Below are 23,159 nucleotides of genomic sequence, written 5' to 3'. Positions count from 1 at the left end.
GTGGTGGAGGACACCTGGTTCCACCCAGACGCACAGAGGAGGACGGATAAGAGGAGGAAGAGGAGGGTGGAGGGATGAAGGTGTACTGTTCTGCTGGACCTCCTCACGGTGACTCAGCAGGTCTGCAGGTTTATAAAGAGGCAGCGATGCTCAGTGTGTCACCACAGAGACGATGGCCTGGCTGCTCCACATCGCCTGCATCCTGGTCTGCTGCCCACAGCTGCTGCAGGGCAAAGCTTCAGGTAGACTCACCTGGACCTACCTACCTGTCTGTCTGTCTGTGTCTCTGTCTGTCTGTCTGTCTGTCTGTGTCTGTCTGTGTCTCTGTCTGTCTGTCTGTGTGTCTGTCTGTCTGTGTCTCTGTCTGTCTGTGTCTGTGTCTGTGTCTGTCTGTGTCTCTGTCTGTCTGTGTCTCTGTCTGTCTGTGTCTGTGTCTGTGTCTGTCTGTGTCTCTGTCTGTCTGTGTCTCTGTTGTTGATGTCACAGCTGTTTCTGTCTTTCTTCAGTTCTCTGTAACTTCATTTAAAGTCCAGTTATCATCTTATTATCAACAAACCTCTCGTACAGACTCAAACGTTGAAAAGTCTGAACCAGTAACTTCCTCAAACAGCTGCTCGCTGTAGTTTGCATTAAATAAACAGGAGGGACTACTTTCAGTGGTGGATTAATCCACATCTGGCGCTCCAGTGAGTATTTGGGGCAGCAGGACAGTTTGTGGGACAGATTTAAAATACCAACACGACAGCTGACGGCTCTGTCAGTTTGTAAAAGTTTGTGTTGTTGTTGTGTTGCTCTGTTTAATGACGCAGCACAGAAAATGTTCAAATCAGCAGCTTCACTGACGAGTTAACCATCAGGCCCAGCTGATGATGTCACTGTTTGCTGATGATGTCACTGTTTGCTGATGATGTCACTGTATTTGGTTGTTGTCCAGAGTACCAGCTGGAGTCAGAGAGCCTGAGCCAATGTGAGTTGCTAAGGGGCGTGGCTGTTGCCAAGCAACAAGGAGACGTCCCTCACTGTGTGGAGGACGGCAGGTTCAGGTATGAGCAGCCACACACAGACATCAGGAAATGATTCAAGTCAAGGAGAGAACTGAGTGTGTGTGTGTGTGTGTGTGTGTGCGTGTGTGTGTGTGTGTGTGTGTAGACCTGTCCAGTGCAGTGGGCGGGGTCAGGAGTGTTGGTGTGTTGATGCTGAAGGTCGGGAGGTCGTCGGGACTCGAAGCAACAGCTCCGCTCCTCACTGTGAGAAACACGATGTCACATGACTGATGATGTCACAGATCAAGTTACATATACCAGCTGTTTCTTTACGTTTTGTTTCTGCTCTCTGTCTACCTGCCTGTCTCTCTGCCTGTCTGTCTCTACCTGTCTGTCTCTGCCTGTCTGTGTCTACCTGTCTGTCTCTACCTGTCTGTCTCTGCCTGTCTGTGTCTACCTGTCTGTCTCTCTACCTGTCTGTCTCTACCTGTCTCGCTCTCTGTCTACCTGTCTGTCTCTCTACCTGTCTGTCTCTCTACCTGTCTGTCTCTCTACCTGTCTCTCTCTCTGTCTGTCTGTCTGTCTGTATCTGTCTGTCTCTCTACCTGCCTGTCTCTCTACCTGTCTGTCTCTCTGCCTGTCTGTCTCTCTACCTGCCTGTCTCTCTGCCTGTCTGTGTCTACCTGTCTGTCTGTACCTGTCTCGCTCTCTGCCTGTCTCGCTCTCTACCTGTCTGTCTCTCTGCCTGTCTGTCTCTCTACCTGCCTGTCTCTCTACCTGCCTGTCTCTCTGCCTGTCTGTCTCTACCTGTCTGTCTCTCTGCCTGTCTGTCTCTACCTGTCTGTCTCTCTACCTGTCTGTCTCTACCTGTCTGTCTCTCTGCCTGTCTGTCTCTACCTGTCTGTCTCGCTCTCTACCTGTCTGTCTCTACCTGTCTGTCTCGCTCTCTACCTGTCTGTCTCTCTGCCTGTCTGTCTCTACCTGTCTGTCTCTCTGCCTGTCTGTCTCTCTACCTGTCTGTCTGCACAGGTGCGTCTCCCTGCCAGCTGCAGTCTGTCCTGCAGTGTTCTCCTTCAGGCCTCTTTGAGTCAGTTCAGTGTGACTCCAGCAGGGGGCAGTGTTGGTGTGTGGACCAGGACGGCATGGAGCTCTACGGGACCAGACAGACCGGGACGCCCCCACGCTGTACGTACAAATCCTGCTGATACTCACACTACCTCCAACTGTACGTACAAGTACTGCTGATACTCACACTACCTCCAACTGTACGTACAAATACTGCTGATACTCACACTACCTCCAACTGTACGTACAAATACTGCTGATACTCGCACTACCTCCAACTGTACGTAGAAATACTGCTGATACTGTGTCTGACGTGTTGACCTTTGACCTGCAGGTCCGGGCAGGTGTGCGGTGAGGTCGAGGCGTCTCCTCCACGGCTCCGCCTCTCACTCTCCTCCTCAGTGTGATGAAGACGGCAGCTTCCTCCCGGTTCAGTGTCGATTCATCAACATGACGGACAGAAGAGAGCTGGACCTGCTGCACGCCTTCAACAGGTGACACACCTGTCTGTCTGTCTGTCTGTCTGTCTGTCTGTGTATCTGTGTATCTGTGTGTATATATTTGTGTATTTGTGTATTCCAGTGTGTGTGCATCATGTATGTTTGTGTTGTTTCAGGTTCCCAGAAGCCTTTGAGATGTTCAGCAGTTTCAGGAAGTTTTTCCCGATGGTTTCCTCGTACTGCTTCTGTTCAGACAGCCGAGGCAGAGAGCTGGAGAACACAGGTACACACACACACACACACACGCACACACACACACACACACACACTGAGTTGTCAGGTTTTGAGCTTAGTGTTTAGACAACAACTGCGAGAGCTGCAACAATTAGTCAGTAAGTTAGTTGATGAATAAAAGATGATTTTGATGATTGATTTGATCGTTTAATCGTCAGTTTTCATACAAAAGTGTAATTAAATTGTTACAGCTTCTTAAATATGTGAATCTGCTCCTGTTCCCTCTCCAACACTGTCAGTAATGAGACATCCTGTAGTTACCCGGTGATGTCACCCTTGTTTACACCAACAAAATCAAGAAAATAATTATTAGTTGTTGTCCTAAACTCTGATACGTCATTATTGATACAGCCAAGACATCGAAACATTCAATGTAAAATTCACCTTTCTGAAGAAAAATTAACTCTAAAATTGAGTTTTAACCCTCAAAAAGCTTTTTGATAAACTGATCAGGTCCATCGCTGAAATATGTCCTCACAAAGACAGAAGAACTACAAACAGTCAGTCACATGCTGGTTTGGTGATGGTGGTGGTGATGATGATGATGATGATGATGATGATGATGATGATGATGATGATGAAGGTGTGGACTTCCTGTCCAGGTGTGGAGCTCCTCCTGTCTGAGGTGTACGACTCGGCGTTCTCTGGTCTTCGCTCCGGTCGCTCCGTCTCTCAGACAAACATCTACAGAGTCCTGCAGAGGAGGATGCTGGGAGTCCGCCTCGCCCTCACCGGACACTTCAGATGTAAACTCAACTTTTAAACTGCTTCACACTGCTTTTAATGGACCAGAACACTGTTTAAGCTGGTAACAGTCACACTAAACTGGTTTGGACCGGTTTAAACAGAAATCCTCTCACCCTGCTGTCTCAGGTCCGTCTCCCTGTGAGGAGGAGCGACGGGCAGCGATGGAGGCGTCGTCTGTCTTCGTCCCGTCCTGTGACAGCAGAGGATCCTTCACCTCCAGACAGTGTCAGCAGGGGGGGCAGTGCTGGTGTGTCGACCCCACAGGGAGGGAGCTTCCTGGGACACGACAGCACGGAGACTCCCTGGTCTGCAGTGAGTGAGAATGAAGAAGCAGACGCTCGACTATTGTTTTATGTCCCTCAGTCCTACAGAGTTCTTCTAAAAGAGATATGTGACCTCCTCCTCCTCCTCCTCCTCTCCTCTCCTCCTCTCCTCTCCTCTCCTCTCCTCTCCTCTCCTCTCCTCTCCTCTCCTCTCCTCTCCTCTCCCCTCCTCCTCCTCCTCCTCCTCCTCCTCTCCTCTCCTCTCCTCTCCTCTCCTCTCCTCTCCTCTCCTCTCCTCTCCTCTCCTCTCCTCACCTCCTCCTCCTCCTCCTGTCTCCTTCTCCTTCTCCTCTCCTCAGGTTCAGGTCTTGACTGTCTCTCTCAGCGTCGTCTGGCTCTGTCCCGGCTCTTCTCTGGTCCTATTGATCCTCCTTTCCGGGCCTCCTCTGGTGGATCTCCGGCCTCCTGCCTCCCCCTCCTCCGGCCTCTCAGGGAGCTCTTGCCAGTGGAAGCAGATCCGACCTCCCTCCTGGTTCACCTGGTCGAAGTCCTCCACGGTCTCTTCCCCTCGGTGGGCGGAGCTCTGGAGGCTCTGGCTCGCTCCTCCCCTCCTCGCCTTCAGGAAAACCTGTTCGGAGGGAAGTTCCTGAAGAACGCCGCCTCCTTTAACTTCAGCGGGGTGGTGGGAACTCAAGGAGCTCTCGGTTTGGACCGGCTCTCCTCTCAGAGCGTCAGCCTGCAGAAGAACCAGGATCTGGTCCAGTCTGTCAGCAGAGCTCTGGAGGACCCGGCCTTCCTCTCTGCCCTCCAACACACACTGAGGGGACTGAGCAGCTCTCAGTCTCTGGACCAGGTAAACACAGAAACAGGAAGTAGACTTCAAAGTAAAAGTTTAGTCAGGTTAGTTCTCATCATCACCTGCTGTTAAACATCAGTCCAACATGAGTCTGATATAAAGTCAGGCTCAGCCATCATCTCCTCCTGATGATATAAAGTCAGGCTCAGTCATCATCTCCTCCTGATGATATAAAGTCAGGCTCAGCCATCATCTCCTCCTGATGTTATAAAGTCAGGCTCAGTCATCATCTCCTCCTGATGATATAAAGTCAGGCTCAGCCATCATCTCCTCCTGATTATATAAAGTCAGGCTCAGTCATCATCTCCACCTGATGATATAAAGTCAGGCTCAGTCATCATCTCCTCCTGATGATATAAAGTCAGGCTCAGCCATCATCTCCTCCTGATGATATAAAGTCAGGCTCAGCCATCATCTCCTCCTGATGATATAAAGTCAGGCTCAGTCATCATCTCCTCCTGATGATATAAAGTCAGGCTCAGCCATCATCTCCTCCTGATGATATAAAGTCAGGCTCAGCCATCATCTCCTCCTGATGATATAAAGTCAGGCTCAGTCATCATCTCCTCCTGATGATATAAAGTCAGGCTCAGTCATCATCTCCTCCTGATGATATAAAGTCAGGCTCAGCCATCATCTCCTCCTGATGATATAAAGTCAGGTGAAGTCTCGTAGTCCACAGAACATTTCTGGAGCTTCACAGTAAAACAGAGTTGCAGCGTTCTGCTGAACAGCTGAAGCAGCTGGAGATGATTTGAACATTAGATGTCTCCATGCAGCTCGTCTGCAGGAGCATTAGATAAATATTACCTTGTCTGTGAATATTTGTGCACGAGTCACGTCAGATTGTTTTACAATAAACTCCCATGATCCCACACTACGTAGTCTTTTGTTTTGATTGAGCGCCCCCTAGTGGCAGAAATGACGTACTGTGCTGTTGTTTTCCAGGTTTTGACTCCTCTGCTGCGATCCTGCTCTGGAGACCAGGAGGACGACGCAGCAGCCATCTTTGTCCCGAGCTGCACGTCCAGCGGTGGTTTCCAGGAGGTTCAGTGTCGGGGCGAAGAGTGCTGGTGTGTCGATCCTCGAGGTCAGGAGGTGTCGGGGTCTCGTACCGCCGGTCGTCGGCCTCATTGTCCGTCCCGCTGTGAGAGACGGCGAGCGATGGCTCTGAAAGTGAAAGGAAACATGGCGGCCGGCGCTGAAATCCACATCCCAGCATGCTCTGAGGACGGAGACTTCCTGCCGCTGCAGTGTGTCGGAGCACGCTGCTTCTGTGTGGATGATGAGGGGAAAACGATGACTGCTGGGTCAGCAGGGGGCGCTGTCACCTGTAAGATGTCACACAAACAGACAGATTTAAGAAACTACCCGAAGGAGCTGCAGGGAACTAAAGTTTGAGTTTATTTTTATTTATAAAGCACTTTGAAAAACAGCTGCAGCTGAACAAAGTGCTGCCCAGAGTCCAGCGGTCACAATATCTGATTTACACTCCACGATTATCGTCGCCACACAAAGACAAAGATGTGATTGTATATCTGTCTATGCTAGAAATTAAATCTGTCTTTAACTTTGTTTTACTGTGTTTTGTCAAATTAATTACAAGTGTAGGGAGGTGGAGTCTGTCACTTCGTTAAATTACTATCAACTATCAATAACGAGAGAAAAGACAATCGTGAAGTCATAAACAGAAGATGCACACGGCCGAGCTGAGTTTAACACAGAACAAGAAAAAACACAATGCTTTTTTCTTTCACTGCAGTGTTGATGTTCTGTGTGTCTGTTGTGTTTCAGTGTTGATGTTGTGTGTCTGTTGTGTTTCAGTGTTGATGTTGTGTGTCTGTTGTGTTTCAGGTCCGGGGAGAACGACTCAGAAGCTTCCTTCCTCTGCAGGTCAGATATTTAATTACTTCCACATTCACTGCTCAGAAACATAAAGATGTAATTTAGATACTACGTTCAGGACGAATCCACGTCTGCTGCCTAGACGTCTCTAAGAAGTTTGTATATGTCACAGATTTATGTGATTCTTTCCTTTCTGTTGTCTTTCCTGAATAAATCATTAAATCAAAGAGTGACGATGCAGCTGAGCCAGAGAAGTTACAGTTATTTGTACGTTTGTTATCAAATGTTTAATAAGAAGGAAGATGTGATTTATATTTCAAACACTAAGAGTCTCAACATCTTTTATTTCGATGAGGTTTCCTTCAAAAATATGAGAAAGAGGTGTTTTACTTTGATATTTGAGCTTTGTGACTGTGAAAGTTTAGACTTTTAGTAATAATTAGATGTATAATGAAGAGTGAAATATGACACCAGGAACAAATAACCAGGAAGCAGCGGGACAGTTTCCACCTGTAGATTTGAGGCTTTAGGCACAAACTGGTTGAACCAGGCTGACTTCTAATGAACTGACGACATGTTGAGCTGTAAAATAAACCAATAAAGAATAAAAACAAGAAAATATTGAATCTTTTGAGCTTCATGTTCCTCTTTAATCAGCACTTATCAGCACTGCATGCTAACCTGTTAGCGACACTAACCAGAAGCTAACTTACAGGTCGGTGCTCGGAGGCGCTGGCTGAGGTCACCGAGTTCAGACAGGAAGTGAAGAGCGTCATCACTCTCTCTAACTCCTCCCACCTTCCTCTGGGATATGGATTCCTATTGGCTGAAGGTCTGCGTCTCACCCCGGAGGAGCTCCAGATCAGCCAATCAGAGGAGGCGCTGCAGATCTCTGATAGGCTGCTGAGCCGCTCCAGAGCTGCTCTGCGATTGGCTGCTTTCTCCAGTGAGTCACAGTTTGATGTAGATTCTGTGTTTTTAAAGTCGTGGAGGTAAATTTCCACATGATTTAGTTTGACGGCTTTACATTTTGTTTCTTTATATTCCAGATTGATCTCTTTTGATCTGACCCTGTTTGGAGCCACGTTTGTCCTGTTTTTAAAACTTTACTTTACCTCCGCTTGGTATCATATCATCAAAGTTCAAGTTTAGCTCGTAATTAATCAGCCAGGCTGAAACTAAATATTACAGGAAAGACACAAGTTATTTTAAATTACATTTCAAGTGTTTTGGCTCAAAACTCTGCAGTATTTTGATGCTGTTATTTTTTAATTTAACTTTTTATATTTTTTTAAATCTATCATCATATCTGAGCTTCCTCCTGGTACCACTAGAGGGAGCCAGCGTGCCACCAGAGGAACTGTACCACAGTTTGAGCCCAGTGGAATTAGTCCATTCATCATTGCAGCTCCAGAGCAGCAGTCCTGATGAATAATCATTCGTCTTCATCAACATCCGACGTCAGTGTTTCCTGTTTGTGATGTCACACTGACAGGAAGTGTGATGTCGTTGTTTTTCAGCTGTCCAGATGTTTCTGCCTCCTCAGCGTCGTTCATACGAGCCGTTCACTCCACAGTGTGACGCTGACGGACACTGGCTGCACACACAGTGTTACCACAGCACAGGTCTCACACACACACACACACACACACACACACACACACACACACACACACACACACATTTTATATAAATTGTTGATTGGTGTGTTTTCTGAAGTGAGGAGTCTTCATCAGTCTGTGTGTGTGTCAGGTCAGTGTTGGTGTGTTGATGAAGATGGAGAGTACATCCCTGACTCACTGACCAGCCGCTCACTCCAGCTGCCCAAATGTGAGACAACACACACACAACACGCAACACACACACACACACACACACACACACAGGAACAAATAAGTCAGAATCAGTCAGAGACAGAGTTTCACACAGTTTATAAAGTGTCTCCAACTCAACAACTCACTAAACTGACACATTTGTTAAGGGAGTCTGGGGACAAAGAAGGAGCCTATACTGGTTACTGTTTAGTGTATAGTGTAAATGTTTAGCATCAATAAAATGTTTCTTCTTTCATAAGTTGTGTGTGTCTGTGTGTGTGTGCGTGCGTGCGTGCGTGCGTGCGTGCGTGTGTGCGTGTTCCCCTGCAGGTCTGACTCGCTGTCAGAGAGCTCAGGCTCACTCGCTGCTCTCTGGTTGGATGAAAGGATCTGACCTCACCACCGCTTCACCTTACAAACCGAAGTGTGAGGAGGTGGGAACACAAACACGTTGTCTGACCATTTATTATTTACTTTTATTGATTGATTGATTGATTGATTGATTGATTGTAGGAAACACAGGTCGACTGTTTCTTTTTATCTGCTTATATTCATTTTGTACATAAAGCGTTTGTGTGTACTTGTTTTTCAGGACGGTCGTTTCTCAGTGCTGCAGACAGGAGGCGCTGCAGGCTGGTGTGTGAACCCTCTGACTGGAGAGACGATACAGACAGCAACACCGAGCCCTGCAGGACAGCTGACATGTAAACACACACACACACACACACACACACACACACACACGCTGCTGTCGGTGATGTGTTCACTGTCACACTTCAGTCTGTAAACTGTTAAACTGTGTGTGATGCGTTCAGGTCCCAGCTGGTGTGAGCTGCAGGGTTCCCAGTGTCGCCCCGACGGCTCCTTCCTCCCACTGCAGTGTGATGTCACTTCCTGTTGGTGCGTCTCTGAGGACGGGCAGGAAGTGGGCGGGACCCGAACACCTCGACAGACGGGACAGACACCGTCATGTGACCGTGAGTGAAAGCTTCCTCCTCTGTGAGCTTCAGTGCCTGATTGATTTATTTTGAAAACCGTCAGTCTAACAGGAAGCAGTTTGTGAGCGTAACCACAGCAGCATCTAGTGGTCATTAGAGGAACTGCAGTGAGACGCTCATCAGCTGCTGATTGGTTTTTCTCCTCTTCAGGTCCTCTCTGTCCCGCATCCGCCGTTACCCATGGTGCACTGGTGTGCCGCCCTGCAGCTGATGGTCGTCAGAGCTGTGATCTCATCTGTCACCATGGTTACCAGAACTCACTTCCTGTCAGGAGCTTCCTGTGCGAGACTGAGAGTCTGCGATGGGTCGGAGACAGCAGACTGCTGAGTGGAGCCTGTCAGAGTAAGAGATCGGATACTGTTATAAATCCTCCAACACAGGCAGGTCCTCAAATCCAACATCAAATAATCTGACGTATGAAGTTAATGTTACTTTAATCAGGCTTCATTAACTTCACTTGCTTTTCTGTTTGTGATAAAAAAAACTCAATATCAAATCAATAATCACTAATACAAACGTGCAGCCCAGAGTCCACAACAAGTTAAACTCTTCAAGTGAAAGGCGTTAGCTTGTCATGACAGAGCCTCACGTCAAACCAACAAACTAAATATATCAGAAAACAGGTTTTTAAAATTAACAAAACAATGTTTTTATTTTTAGCTTCATAAGCTGCTAATGTTGGTTAATCCTGCACTGTGTGTGTGTGTGTGTGTGTGTGTGTGTGTGTGTGTGTGTGTGTGTGTGTGTGTGTGTGTGCAGTCCCTCAGCCTCTACAGTCGCTGTCGTCCTCTCAGCTCTGGTCGTTGTCGTCGTCCTGCTCTCAGATCAGCAGTTTACAGTCTCTGTTGTTCAACAAGATGACCAGCAGGGGGCTCTGCTCCGCACAGGTGAACTGACCTGTTCTACACCTTCACCTTCTACCTGATACTAAATACTGTGTGACCCCCAGTAACTTTGCTGGAACTGGAGCTTGAATTTGACATTTCACAAACCGGTTCAGTATAAAATCTTAACAGGTTAAAATTAAAATGAAATGTTAAAATAACTGAAACTGTTTTCATGTGTGTGTAGCTTCCCTCATCAGGTCGCTCGGTGTCGCTGTGTGACGACTCATCGGTGCGTCTGCAGTGTGTCGGAGACGACATGCTGAAGTTGACGGTCACACTGACTGCTCACCTGTCTGACCTCCCGACCTCTGACCTCCCCGACCTGTACGACATTGGTAAGCAGAGGCAGACAGGTTCAGACAAATAACACTGACTGACACTTCCCACCAGACTCCATTCAAAAAACTATGTTTTTCTGACTGTCACCAAACCAAAACTGGACATATTTAAGACTTCTTTAGTCTGTGAGGTGTTTGGCACAGCTAGAAAACTGTTAGCAGAGAAAAATATATATGTTTCTGTATATTTTTAAGGTCAATTATGAGATTATTTTACTGCTTTATTCCTCTAAAATTGTTAGTCGGACAGATTGGAGGTCAGACGTGGATGACGTGTCACCTGTAGACAAAAAACTTCTTTTGTTAAATAAATATGATCAAATTTTTTTTCGAGATTTTTTTTAATTAACTCTTAAAGGGAACTTGTGTTTGCTCAGTTGTTGGGTTTTGTTCTGATCTGGACTTGTTTTATCAGGTCTGTTTCTGAATGAGTCCAGACTTCTTGGGGGAGTTCAGGGACTTCTGGGAAATATCCGCTCCATGCTTAAATCAGAACCCGACCTGGTTTCCTTGACAACACCCAGCTTTGGATGTTCCCGTGGTTTCCACCTGGACAGTGAGGGTGACGGTTGCGGTGAGTCGGGTTCTGTTCGTTCAGTGTCGGTCCTGTCGAGTCTGCTGACAGACTGGTTCAGTGTCTCTGTCTCTGTCTTCACAGTCGTTTGTCCTGCTGGGAGTTTCTCCAGGGAGGAGGCGTGTCTTCTATGTCCTCAGGGAACCTATCAGGATGAAGAGGGGCGGGACTTCTGCAACCAGTGTCCCAGAGGCTCCTCCCCTGCTGGAGCGTCATCAGTCAATCAATGTGAGTCAGTTTGACGTCTCACTGAGGTCAAAGCACCAAAACACAGCGACTCCATCAATAAACTGAACGACTCACAGCTTCTGGTTTGTCTGTGTTTCAGGTGTGACCAGGTGTCAGAGGCGGGGCCTGCGCTGTTCAGAGCAAGGCGACTTCCTGCCAGCACAGCCTGACTTCCTGTCCGGCAGGTGGAGGTGTGTCAGCAGTGAGGGGGCGGAGCTTGACTGGACCAACAGTGACAAGCCTCTGACTGATGACGAGTGTTCAGGTGAAGACTCAGCAGCCAATCAGAGAGCAGCATTTCTATCAGTTTAGATTGATTTGTAACGTGTGTGTGTGTGTGTGTGTGTGTGTGTGTGTGTGTGTGTGTGTGTGTGTGTGTGTGTTGCAGTTCTCGGCAGGTTTCAGGCTGTTCCTGGATCAGATGTGATCGTCGATGCTGAAGACGCTGAAGTCCTGAAAACGATGAGCTCTGACCTCACAGCCTGTGTCCAAGGTAACAAACACAAATGAAAGTATTTCATTTCTATTATTAGTTATTAGAAGTTCACTTGTCACGTTCACACAGAGCTTTTGTGATGAAATTAAACATGATGAGCTGCGAAAACACTAGTGTGATTAAGAATTAAACATATAGGATCAAAATCTGAAAACAATCTGCAGTGATTTGATGATTAATGTGATTTAGATCGAGATTACAAACAGCGGTTTGGTCCTTTAAAGGTCAGAGGTCACAGTGTGTTTGTGTGTTTCCTCTCTCTCTCTCAGCGTGTGCAGCGGAGCCGACCTGCCACCATGTGGCGCTGTTCAACAGACCGACTCAGTGTGAACTGTACAGCACACACACACTGAACACACACTGCAACACCTCGCAGCAGGTACACACACCACACACACACACACACACACACACACACACACACACACACCACACACACACACACCACACACACACACACACACACACACACAAACAAAACGAGTTTTTCAGTTGGCTGAGAAGTAAAAGTTGTTGCATTGACGAAATCAAAGATGCATAAATAAAGATGAAGAGAACTGACGGAGAGAATCAACTACAACTCCCAGGGTGCATTTCACTAACAAACAGCCAATCAGAGAGCTTCACAGACTGACGCGTTCACTCTGATCCCAGATCAGTTCATGATCAATTCAGGTAGCCATGACGATGGACCTCTTAGTGACTTAGGCACCGTAGCAACAGCCACTGAGGCTCATGGGTAGTGTAGTATTTAGAACACTTCACCAAACTGACAGAAAAAAATAACTGATTCTCTGTAAAAAAAATAAATAAATAAAAAGAGTGAACTAAATTAGGTTAATTTCTTTGATAAAAACTAAACTAAAACTATTAATCACTTCTTAAATTAATTAAAACTCAACTGAAATAAAAAGCAAACTGAAAAACCAAATTAAAATAAAAACTAATGAAATTTAAAAACTATAATAACCCTGACACACACTCAGTCCGCTCTTCATTGTTTGAGTTGCTCTGTGAGTGGCAATAAATGTAGTTATTTTTGAAAGTAATTCTGGGACTTTATTTTTCCTTCCTGTTTCGTACTTCGTGTAGGTCTTAAATTTAGTTCAAAAAGGTCTTAAAAAGTCTTAAATTTGACTTGTTCAAACCTGCAGAAACCCTGAATTAGTATAATCATTTCTATATGAAATAATGAAAACTGATCAGAACATGAACATATATTAAGAATTAATCATTAATGTTTGTATGTTGACAAACGTTTATGAGAACAGCTTCTCACACGTCACCGCTGAGTTCAGCAGTTATTTTATAATAATTATCTCATGTGTCATTAATGATCCATGAGTTTATATTTAATGGAGTATGTTATTATAATTATTTATAATTATTAGTTAGGGTCTTCATCTTTGTTAATTTGTTTGTAGTCATAACTGTTGATTCTTTACTTTCAGACCAGTGGGTTTCTGGGTAATCCTCAGGCTGAGCATTTTGATTGGCTGAGCTGCTCTCTGAGAGTGAGGGGCGGAGCTTCAGATCTACTGGTCATCAGGAAGAAAGGTACGATAACTATGGCAACCACATGAGTGACATTAAGAAGATGACAAACACATTCACACTCATCACAGTTCAGTCCAACAGGTGTGTTCAGTCAGGTGTGTGTGTGTGTGTGTGTGTGTGTGTGTGTGTTTCAGGGGCGGAGTCTTCCTCGCGGCAGCAGCAGAGTTTTGTGAGGATGAGGATGATGAAGGCGGTCTCAGGTGTGTTCAGGACTCAGGTGTTCTCCTCCACACGGACATCGCTCTCTGATGCTCATCGTTTCTGTCAGGACGGCTGCAGCCGCGACACCTGCTGTGACGGATTCATCCTCAACCAGAACAGCCTGAACGGAGGTCAGTTACCATGGAGACAGTGAGCGAGTGTGAATAATTGATTTGATGAACAGGTGAATCAGTGAAAGATTGATTAAGACGTCAGAGGCGGAGCTCTGCATCTCACCCCTCCTCCTCCTCCAGGTTCTCTGCTCTGTGGTTGGCTGAGAGCTCCGTCAGTCTTGATGTGTGGTGACCAGGACTGGGATGTGACTGGACAGGGAACAGCCAATCGTATCTGTGGGGCGGGGCTAACCTACAACGAGCAGCAAAAGAGCTTCGTGTTCGACTTTGGAGGACAAAAGTTCACCATCAGTAAGAAATCAAACTGGACAGTCGTTAAAATAAAGTCAGGGAGGAGCCAACATCTACTTCCTGTGGGTGATTTGTTGTTGTTGTTGTTGTTGTTGATGATGTTGTCTCACGTTTGTTTGTTTTGTCCAGCTGATGCCGCTCTGCCAGCTGACAGCAAGAACAAGAAGGACTACCAGGCCTCCATCATCAGCTTCCAGGCCGTCTACCTGAACACAGGTACCTGCACACACCTCGTTCATCCTTTATCGTCAGCAGGTTTGGATAAATGCAGACACAGGTGAGAAGGTGGATGTGGGAGTCAGCTGACTGGGACAGGTGGGAAAGTCTGAGGACACCTGGTGGACAGGTGGAGAATGACAATGACTGCACAGCTTGCAAGATGCATCATGCAGGGACCAGACAGCAGAGTGAAGATGGTGATGATTCATAGTGTTTGTTGTGTCCTGACTGTTGTTGTTGATGTTGTTTGTCAGATGCTGAGTCAGCGGCTGGTGGTTCTACCTCCTCTTCCTGTGCAGCAGCAGAACTCAGTCCTCCTCTGGACGGTTCGTATCATCTCTGAACTGGTTTCAGCTTCTGACAGCAAATTAAAATTTAAAGTAGATTTTCAAAAGATAAAACATGTTTTCAGCAGAAGAGATAAACGTCCAGTTATCAGCATCTCCAAGTCTCTCATCAACTTTAAATATCGACGTGTTGCACATTTTCTTTTCCAAAACTGTTGAAATGAAGATTTATGTGAAGTTAAGAGTCTCAGTAAAGATTAATGACGAATTATGAACATAATCTTGAAAAACACTGTTACAAAGAGACCGGGACAAAAACTGACTGAGCTCACAGCGGCTTCATCACTGATTAATAACAGCAGCGAATTCAAACAATAAAACTTTACTCAAACTAAACAGGTAACGTCCGTCTACCTGTACCTGTACTGAGCGACTTCACAGGGTCAACTCCCAGAATGTGCATCATTTACAACAGTCCTCATCTGTAACGTGACCGAAGCTGTCAGATAAATGTAGTCGAGGCAAAGAGACGAGAAGAAAACGTGTGTGTGTGTGTGTGTTCAGTGTCAGTGCAGCAGCAGTTTGAGTCTCTGTCTGAAGACGACGTCCTCGTGGATCCTCAGAGGAAACTCCTCTCTCTCTCCTTCTGGCTCCACAAGAAGAACTACAACTCCCAGCAGGCACTGCTCTGGTGTCTCTCACGTACGTCTCACACTGATATACAGAGAGTGTGTGAACTGGTGTGTGTTGTGATCCCAGATGTTCTGAAGTGTGTGTGTGTGTGTGTGTGTGTGTGTGTGTGTGTGTGTGTGTGTGTGTGTGTGTTTCAGGCTGTGACGAGGAGTCGCTCTGCTCCGTGGCTGACCTCAGAGACGCTGACTCAGCAGGTTTCTTCAGCTGCTCGCTGTTTCCCGACACCAGAGTTTGTGGAGCGTACGACAAACCTCTGAGACGACCCTGTCGCCCCCTGCTGGACAGAACACCCAGCAACACCCACAGCAAGAAGGGTCAGGAGGGATTTTCATTGACTATGAGCGTGTGTTAATCAATCATCACATATTAAATGTTGGTGTGACACCTCTGACCGCTCTGTTGATCTCAGTGAGTCTGTCCGGACCAGTGAAGAGTTTCTACGAGAGAGTTTCCTTCCAGAAGATGGTTTCTTACTCCGTACGCAGCCGAGTCAGTCTGGGAGAAAACACACCGCTGTCTGAGGGGTAACACACACACACACACACACACACACACACACACACACACACACACACACACACACACACACACCTGATGTCACATAAAAATTCTGTATCTCCAAAATGAAGCAGAGGAACATTACTACATTAACTTGTGTAAAATTTTGATATTCAAGCTTTTCATTTAATTCTTCTCCTCTGCTACAGTTCAGAGGTGAATATTGTTCTTTTACTGCTCCACACATCCTGCAGCGACGTGTGTGAATGAGTCCTAACAGTCGACAGTGATTATCAATACCACTTTAATACATGAATAAAGTTTCTGCTTTGTTTTGTTCTCAGAGACGAGACATTAATAAATACTCCAGAAAGTCTGTAAGAAATATTCATAAACTCACCGTGTGTGTGTGTGTGTGTGGTCAGGTTCAGGGAGTGTGAGCGGCGCTGTGATGAGGATCCTTGTTGCCGTGGTATCGGCTTCGTCCGAGACACCAAATCAGCAGGTAACCATGGTAACCGTGTGCTTGTCTCCTGATTGTTCTGTTCACACACAAAATCAGTCAGACTGATTAAATGATCAGGAAGTCTTACAGGACACAGTGAGCTAAGCAAGATGACAAAAATTAAACAGTAGACTGTTTTATATACATTGTGTGTGTGTGTGTGTGTGTGTGTGTGTGTGTGTGTGTGTGTGTGTGTGTGTGTTACAGGCGGTTCAGACGTGGTGTGTCTGTCTCTGATCAGTCTCGGGGTTCAGACCTGCGGTGAAGACGACCTGACATCCTGGAGGACTCAGGACTGCAGCCCGTCTGTGGTGAAGACCACACCTGAACCCTTCGGCTGGTACCAGAAACCTGGTACTGCATACAAGTACACACATACTGTACAAATCCACAGTGTACTAACACACACACAGTTGAAGTAACCAGCTGTGACCCGTTTGTGTGTTCAGTGAATCAGTGGAGTTCTTCTCCGGCTCTCTGTCCTCCGTTCAGCCTGCCGAGCACCACGAACAACGGTGAGACTACACAACAACTGCAGTACTACTACTACTAATACTACTGAGACTACACAACAACTGCAGTACTGATACTACTACCAGAACTTGTATTAGTACTAGTACTGTAACTACTACCACAAGTAACACTAATGAACTACTACTTGTACTTTTATGCCTGCTAGTATCAGATTACCACCATTACAGCTACTACTAGTAACAATATTACTGCTTTTACTACAACTACTACAAGAACTAATGATGGCTGCTGACTCAGTTACTACTACAGTTACTATGACAACCACTACTGCTACTTCTATGACTACTGGTACTGTTACTACCACAAATACTACTACTTGTCCACCTGAGATAATACTCGAGTATTTGTGTCTCAGTGTCTCTGGATCAGTGGACGCTCCTCTCTGATTCGTCAATCCTCATCGACCCTTCTGTCTCCATGTATGATGTCATCCACCTGAGCCGTGACATCACCACCGACCGTAATAAGACCAGGGACTGGTGTCTCCATGGTAACCACTTTTTGTGAAGTTTCTGATGAAGTTCAAACAGGAAGTGTCGGCCCCTCACACTCCTCTACTTCCTGTTTCAGCCTGTCAGGAGGCGGAGTCTTGCGTTGCTGTGTCGCTCAGTGAGGCGGAGTCCGCAACTCGCTGCGTCCTCTACCCTGACGCCACAGCCTGCGGGTTAAGCTCCACCCCCAGCTCATCCAGCCCCGCCTCCTCCTGCAGACTGGTCATCAGAGAGCCCGCCCCCCAGGTGTACCTGAGGACAGGTGAGCCGATCAGCCAATCACAGTGGAGGTTAATGGTTTGATTCCTGCTGTGTTCACCTGTCTGTTTGTTTCTCTTCAGAGCGGTTGCCATCGGTTACATCCGTCTCTGTCCCGGGACATGGGACGCTGCAAGGCATCGCCGTGGAAACAGCCCTTGGCTCAGACAGGAAGACGGTGGTTCAGTTCCTGGGAGTCCCGTACGCCCGTCCTCCAATAGGATCACTCCGCTTTGAAGCAGCTCAGCCAGCTGATTGGACGGGAACCTGGGATGCCACCAAACCCCGGTAATTACCCGCTGTTACTATGACTACCGGTTGGATGAATCATCAAAATTATAATAAAACTTCTGCTGATGACTTTATGACCCCTGAAATACTCTGAGGAAAGTACTTTCACTTGAGTTGATCGTCACACTGTGGAAACAGCCGCCGCTTACATCATATATACAGTCAATGACTACACAGTGCATCCAGTCATGGAATGTAACTAAGTACATCTACTCAATTACTGTACTTTAGTGCAATTTTGAGGTACTTTTAATTGAGTATTTCCATTTTCTGCTTCTTTATACTTCCACTTCATTTATTTGATAACTTAAGTTACTTGTTACTTTGATAATCAGCTGACTCACAGTAAACAGTTTAAACATACATGTGAATAAATGGATCAGTTACTTTGACACTTGAGTAAAACTCAAAGTATCTGATGTTAAACGTGCTTGAGTTCTCTGCATATGGGAGACTTTCACTTTTACCAAAGTAATATTTTAACACCATCTGTTACTTTTACAACACTGAGTAATAATACTGTCTCTCTCTCTGTCTGTCTGTCTCTCTCTGTCTCTCTCTCTGTCTGTCTGTCTGTCTCTCTGTCTGTCTGTCTGTCTCTCTGTCTCTCTCTGTCTGTCTGTCTGTCTGTCTGTCTGTCTCTCTGTCTGTCTGTCTGTCTCTCTGTCTCTCTCTGTCTGTCTGTCTGTCTGTCTGTCTGTCTGTCTGTCTCTCTGTCTGTCTGTCTGTCTCTCTGTCTCTCTCTGTCTGTCTGTCTGTCTGTCTCTCTGTCTGTCTGTCTGTCTGTCTCTCTCTCTGTCTGTCCCTCTTTCTCTGTCTGTCTCTCTGTCTCTCTCTGTCTGTCTGTCTCTCTGTCTGTCCCTCTTTCTCTGTCTGTCTCTCTGTCTGTCTGTCTGTCTGTCTCTCTTTCTCTGTCTGTCTCTCTGTCTCTCTGTCTCTCTGTCCGTGCTTCAGTCCCAGCTGTATCCAGCCCGGTGATGTTGAGTCTTCAGCCTCCAGCGAGGACTGTCTCTACCTCAACATCTTCGCTCCGGCTGCTCTGGTGAGCTCCTTCATGGTTTCTTCAGTAAAATGTTGGAAAGTGTCCATGACAGTCTGCGGTGATGTCATCAAGTGTGTTCAACCAAAACATATTCAGATTTTTATCACGTAACAGAAAATGTTTGCTATTTTGCTTGACAAATACTTTCCAATTATTTGTCTGTTGTTCAACTAATCAGCTCATAGTTTCAGCTGTAGTAATATTGATTAATTATAAAATTGATTAAAGCGATCAGACGTCACCACAGGAGCTCCGAATAATGTTCAACCTCACCGACGTCGCACAAAAACATGATCCAAGATGGACACCAACTATACTTCCATGCACCACTGGTGGAAAGTAACTACGTATATTTACTCAAGTACTGTACCTAAGTACAATTTATAGGTACTTCACCTCACACAGTATTTCCTTCTGTATACTTCTACTCCAATAAAGTGTGGAGGAAATATCGAACTCCAGTACAATTATTTGACAACTTTAGTTACTTTGCAGACTCGAGAAGAAACAATTGTGACCTCTGCTGACCTGCGCGTGTGTGTGCGTGTGTGTGTGTGTGTGTGCGTGTGTGTGTGCGTGTGTCAGACGGGGCGTGTCCCAGTCCTGGTTTTCTTCTTCAACCCTTCAGCCAATCAGAACCCAGGACTGTTGGATGGCTCCACCCTCGCTGCTGTGGGTCACATCGTCGTGGTAACAGCCAGCTACAGAACGGCGGCGCTGGGATTCCTGAGCACAGGCGAGGACTCACATTAAGAGACAAATCAATAAATAAAGACACATCCAATCAATCAATACTCTATAACTGTGTGCAGGCTCGTCTGGTCTCCATGGTAACTATGGTCTGTCGGACCAGGAGGCGGTGCTTCGTTGGGTTAACACCCACATCTCTCTGGTGGGCGGAGACAACAGTAGAGTGACGGTCGGGGCGGAGCGACACGGTGCCGACATCACCAGCCTTCATCTCTCCTCCTCCTCCTCCTCTCCTCTGTTCCAGCAGATGATGCTGATGGTGAGAACTCCTCCTCATCTTCTTCCTCCTCCCGTCAGTCGCTGAGCTGCTCTGATGATCTGATGATTTAATAATCGCAGAGAGAAACTCTGCTGTTGTTAGCTGAATGGAGTCGTACAGAAAGACATGGTGCAACGGGAGAAACAGTACTAGTGACAGCAGTGAAAACATAAATCTGTGAGCCGTAGTCAAAGGTCAGCAGCAGTGACAGCAGTTAGCAGCAGCGACAGCAGTTAGCAGCAGTGAACAGTAGCAGGAGCTAGTAGGAACATTTAGCACCTGTAGTAGCAGTTAGCAGCAGGAAGTTGATTTGTTGATTGATTTGTTCTTGTTGTTCCTGCAGGGCGGTTCTGTGTTCTCTCCATCACTGCTTCAGACTCCCTCCACCTCCAGACAGCAGGCGGTCGATCTGGCCAAAGAGCTCGGCTGTGTGACCTCTGACCTCGCCGACGATGACAAGATGGCCGCCTGCCTCAGAGCAACGCCCGTTCACACGCTCAACGCTGCTCAGACGAAGGTAGAGTTCAACACCAGGAGTTCACCATGAAGGTCTGAGAGAGAGAAGTTTGTCTGACGTGTGTGTGTGTGTGTGTGTGTGTGTGTGTGTGTGTGTGTGTGTGTGTGTGTGTGTGTGTGTGTGTGTGTGTTGCAGCTGCTGGCCATCAGCGGTCCGTTTCAGTCCTGGTCTCCGGTCCGTCAGTCCGTCTCTCAGTCCTTCCACAGAGTCGACCTGCTGCTGGGAACATCTGAACACGACGGCCTGATCGACCGAGCTCGCAGGATAAAGGTCAGAGGTCACACGTGACACAGTCTGTGTGGAGACTAAAACATGTTCCTGTATGAAGGACAGGTTTTAATTAAGGTCGCAACAAATGATTATTTTCATTATCCATTCATCTGTTGATTGTTTTCTGGGGTGATACAAACGCTGTAATAAATGAGATGCTGGTGACTAAGATTGTTCGTCATGTTGGAAAAGAGCAAATGAGTAAATATGAAATAAAAGTAAACGAGGAGGTCGTGAGAAAAATAATTTCAGTTCAAAACATTTCTGTTTTCTTCTCAGGACTTTGAGGCTCTGCAGGGTCGAGCGGACGGTAAGACGGCGTTTTACGAGGCTCTGAGTCGCTCGCTGGGAGGAGCCACAGGAAGTGACGTGCTGAAGGAGGCGGCGGCCTGGTTCTACTCTCTGGATCACAGTCCGTCAGCTGCTGGATACAACCTGTTCTCCAGAGCGCTCAACAACGCCACCAGGTCGGAAACTACGCTCACATCTTTCTTTGTGCCATGATGAGACACTGATTCTGATGAAAGACATCCAGACTTTACCTTGATTGTGTGTGTGTGTGTGTGTGTGTGTGTGTGTGTGTGTGTGTGTGTGTTGCAGAGATCTGTTCATCATCTGTCCCAGTCTACAGATGGCTAGCCACTGGGCTAACAGCAAAGCTAACGTCTTCCTGTACCACCAGCCGGCCTCCAGCACTCACGACCGGTACTGACTACTCATACATGGATGTAACTAAGTACATATACTCAAGTACAGTTATGAGCTGTTTGTACTTTGAGTATTCACTTCTACTCTACAGATTCAGATTGATGTTAAACAATAACACAATCAATAATAAATAAACTGAGCTCCATATTTACAGCTGCAACATTAATGTCATGAGTACTTTTAGTACTTGAAGTAACTTCTGATGATGATACTGTTGAAGTATTTCCACACTGTGGTATTTGTACTGTTGGAACAGTACATGACGACTGTTCTGATCGGTCTTGATCAATATATTGATGAGTGTTTCCTGTGCAGGGCTGATGTGTCTGTTCCTCTGGATGTTCAGTTTATGTTTGGGACTCCTCATCGTCCAATGAGCTCTCAGCGTTTCACTTCCCCTGATCGACGCCTCTCTCTGGCCATGATGACCTACGTCTCCAGCTTCATCCGGACCGGGTCAGACAGACACTCGTCAGACAGACACTCGTCAGACAGACACTCCACAGACAAACACTCCACAGACAAACACTCCACAGACAAACACTCCACAGACAAACACTCCACAGACAAACACTCGACAGACAAACACTCGTCAGACAAACACTCGACAGACAAACACTCGACAGACAAACACTCGACAAACACTCGTCAGACAGACACTCGACAGACAGACACTCGACAGACAGACACTCGACAGACAAACACTCGACAGACAGACACTCATCAGACAATAATAATTAATAACTCCGCTTCATTTATTAATAATCGAGAAAAGCGTTCCATACTTAAGTTAATTTTTCCTGCTTTTTTCTCAGGAACCCAAACCCATCTCGTATGTGGGCGGAGTCAGTTCTTCCCCGCTGGCAGCAGGTCCAGTCCTCTGACGCCCCGCCCACCTACCTGGAGCTAAGCCCCGCCCTGCGACATCGTCAGGGTCTGAGTCAGAACTCCTGCTCCTTCTGGAACCAACTGGGAACCAGACTGACCGGACTGAGAGGTGAGAGGAGCCCAGTGTAGCCCAGCAGAACCCAGTAGAGTGGACTCTATTCGGCCCACCTTCGCTCTGTTTCTTCTTCTGTCCTTCTTTACTTCACTTAAATAATTTGATTCCTGTTTTTTCTCTTCAGGTGAGGGGGCGGAGCCTGTCCAGCCTGCACTGACCCCTGTTCTCCCAGTGGCTGCACCGTCCAGCCAATCACAGACTGAGAAAGATGCCTACAGCTGAACTAATGACATCATCATCCCGTCCTCATGACCTCACAGTTTCCTGCCTTCAGATTCAGTTTGATCTGCTGCTGAATCATCAATAAAAAGCATTTAAACTCTCCGTCGTCTCACTCATTCAAACATCAGCTGCTCTTCCTCCGACCTCCACCAGGTGCCGCTGTGATCAAACTGACTGTTGAAGTGAATGAGAAAACTTCAACTTCTATCAAGTCCAGCAGATTCACTGAGTGGAAACAAGAAGACTACATCAGATCCGTGAAACGTACAAATCACTGATTCGTTCTCATGACACTGAACGCATCAGTCCCATTATCAGCTGTTAGTCCGACACACGAGTAAAAGTCTGAAGTATCTGATATTATAGAGGACAAGTTATATTATACATTTACATGATCAGAATCAGTTTGACTTTTCACCCAATAAAACAGTTGAGTGGAAGAATAAAGTAACAAATACTCAAGTACTTGAGTGAATGTACTTAGTTACATTCCATCACTGATTACATTACTATACTGGCAGCCATGTGCATGCTGGAAGCTAAACTGGCTAATTAGCATTAAACACAGCAGAAGTTATTTCAGTCGATCCGGAGGAGGAGA

General features: G+C 46.5%; 1 protein-coding gene across 1 annotated transcript; it reads left to right on the top strand.

Annotated features, from left to right (window-relative positions):
• Positions 1–80: 80 nt before the first annotated feature.
• On the top strand, positions 81–22,660 carry tg (thyroglobulin). Its single transcript, XM_073485186.1, has 49 exons — positions 81–242; positions 935–1,043; positions 1,150–1,247; positions 2,013–2,168; positions 2,383–2,542; positions 2,665–2,771; positions 3,385–3,528; positions 3,656–3,841; positions 4,152–4,645; positions 5,597–5,981; positions 6,503–6,541; positions 7,209–7,439; positions 8,014–8,118; positions 8,246–8,323; positions 8,638–8,741; positions 8,900–9,011; positions 9,123–9,284; positions 9,456–9,647; positions 10,065–10,192; positions 10,377–10,527; positions 10,946–11,104; positions 11,189–11,332; positions 11,433–11,597; positions 11,721–11,825; positions 12,098–12,207; positions 13,280–13,385; positions 13,520–13,717; positions 13,841–14,011; positions 14,141–14,227; positions 14,485–14,556; positions 15,082–15,219; positions 15,348–15,524; positions 15,620–15,734; positions 16,134–16,213; positions 16,421–16,567; positions 16,663–16,728; positions 17,103–17,237; positions 17,318–17,500; positions 17,580–17,784; positions 18,742–18,829; positions 19,415–19,565; positions 19,642–19,838; positions 20,182–20,355; positions 20,491–20,625; positions 20,905–21,092; positions 21,226–21,330; positions 21,649–21,789; positions 22,149–22,330; positions 22,461–22,660. Exons 1-49 carry the CDS (start codon positions 173–175, stop codon positions 22,556–22,558), a joined length of 7,233 nt encoding a protein of 2,410 aa, XP_073341287.1. The 5' UTR covers positions 81–172; the 3' UTR covers positions 22,559–22,660.
• Positions 22,661–23,159: the final 499 nt, after the last annotated feature.

Source organism: Pagrus major, chromosome 17 (genome assembly GCF_040436345.1).
Source record: "Pagrus major chromosome 17, Pma_NU_1.0".
Taxonomy (NCBI): Eukaryota; Metazoa; Chordata; class Actinopteri; order Spariformes; family Sparidae; genus Pagrus; species Pagrus major.
This window is presented reverse-complemented; position numbering and strand designations above follow the sequence as displayed.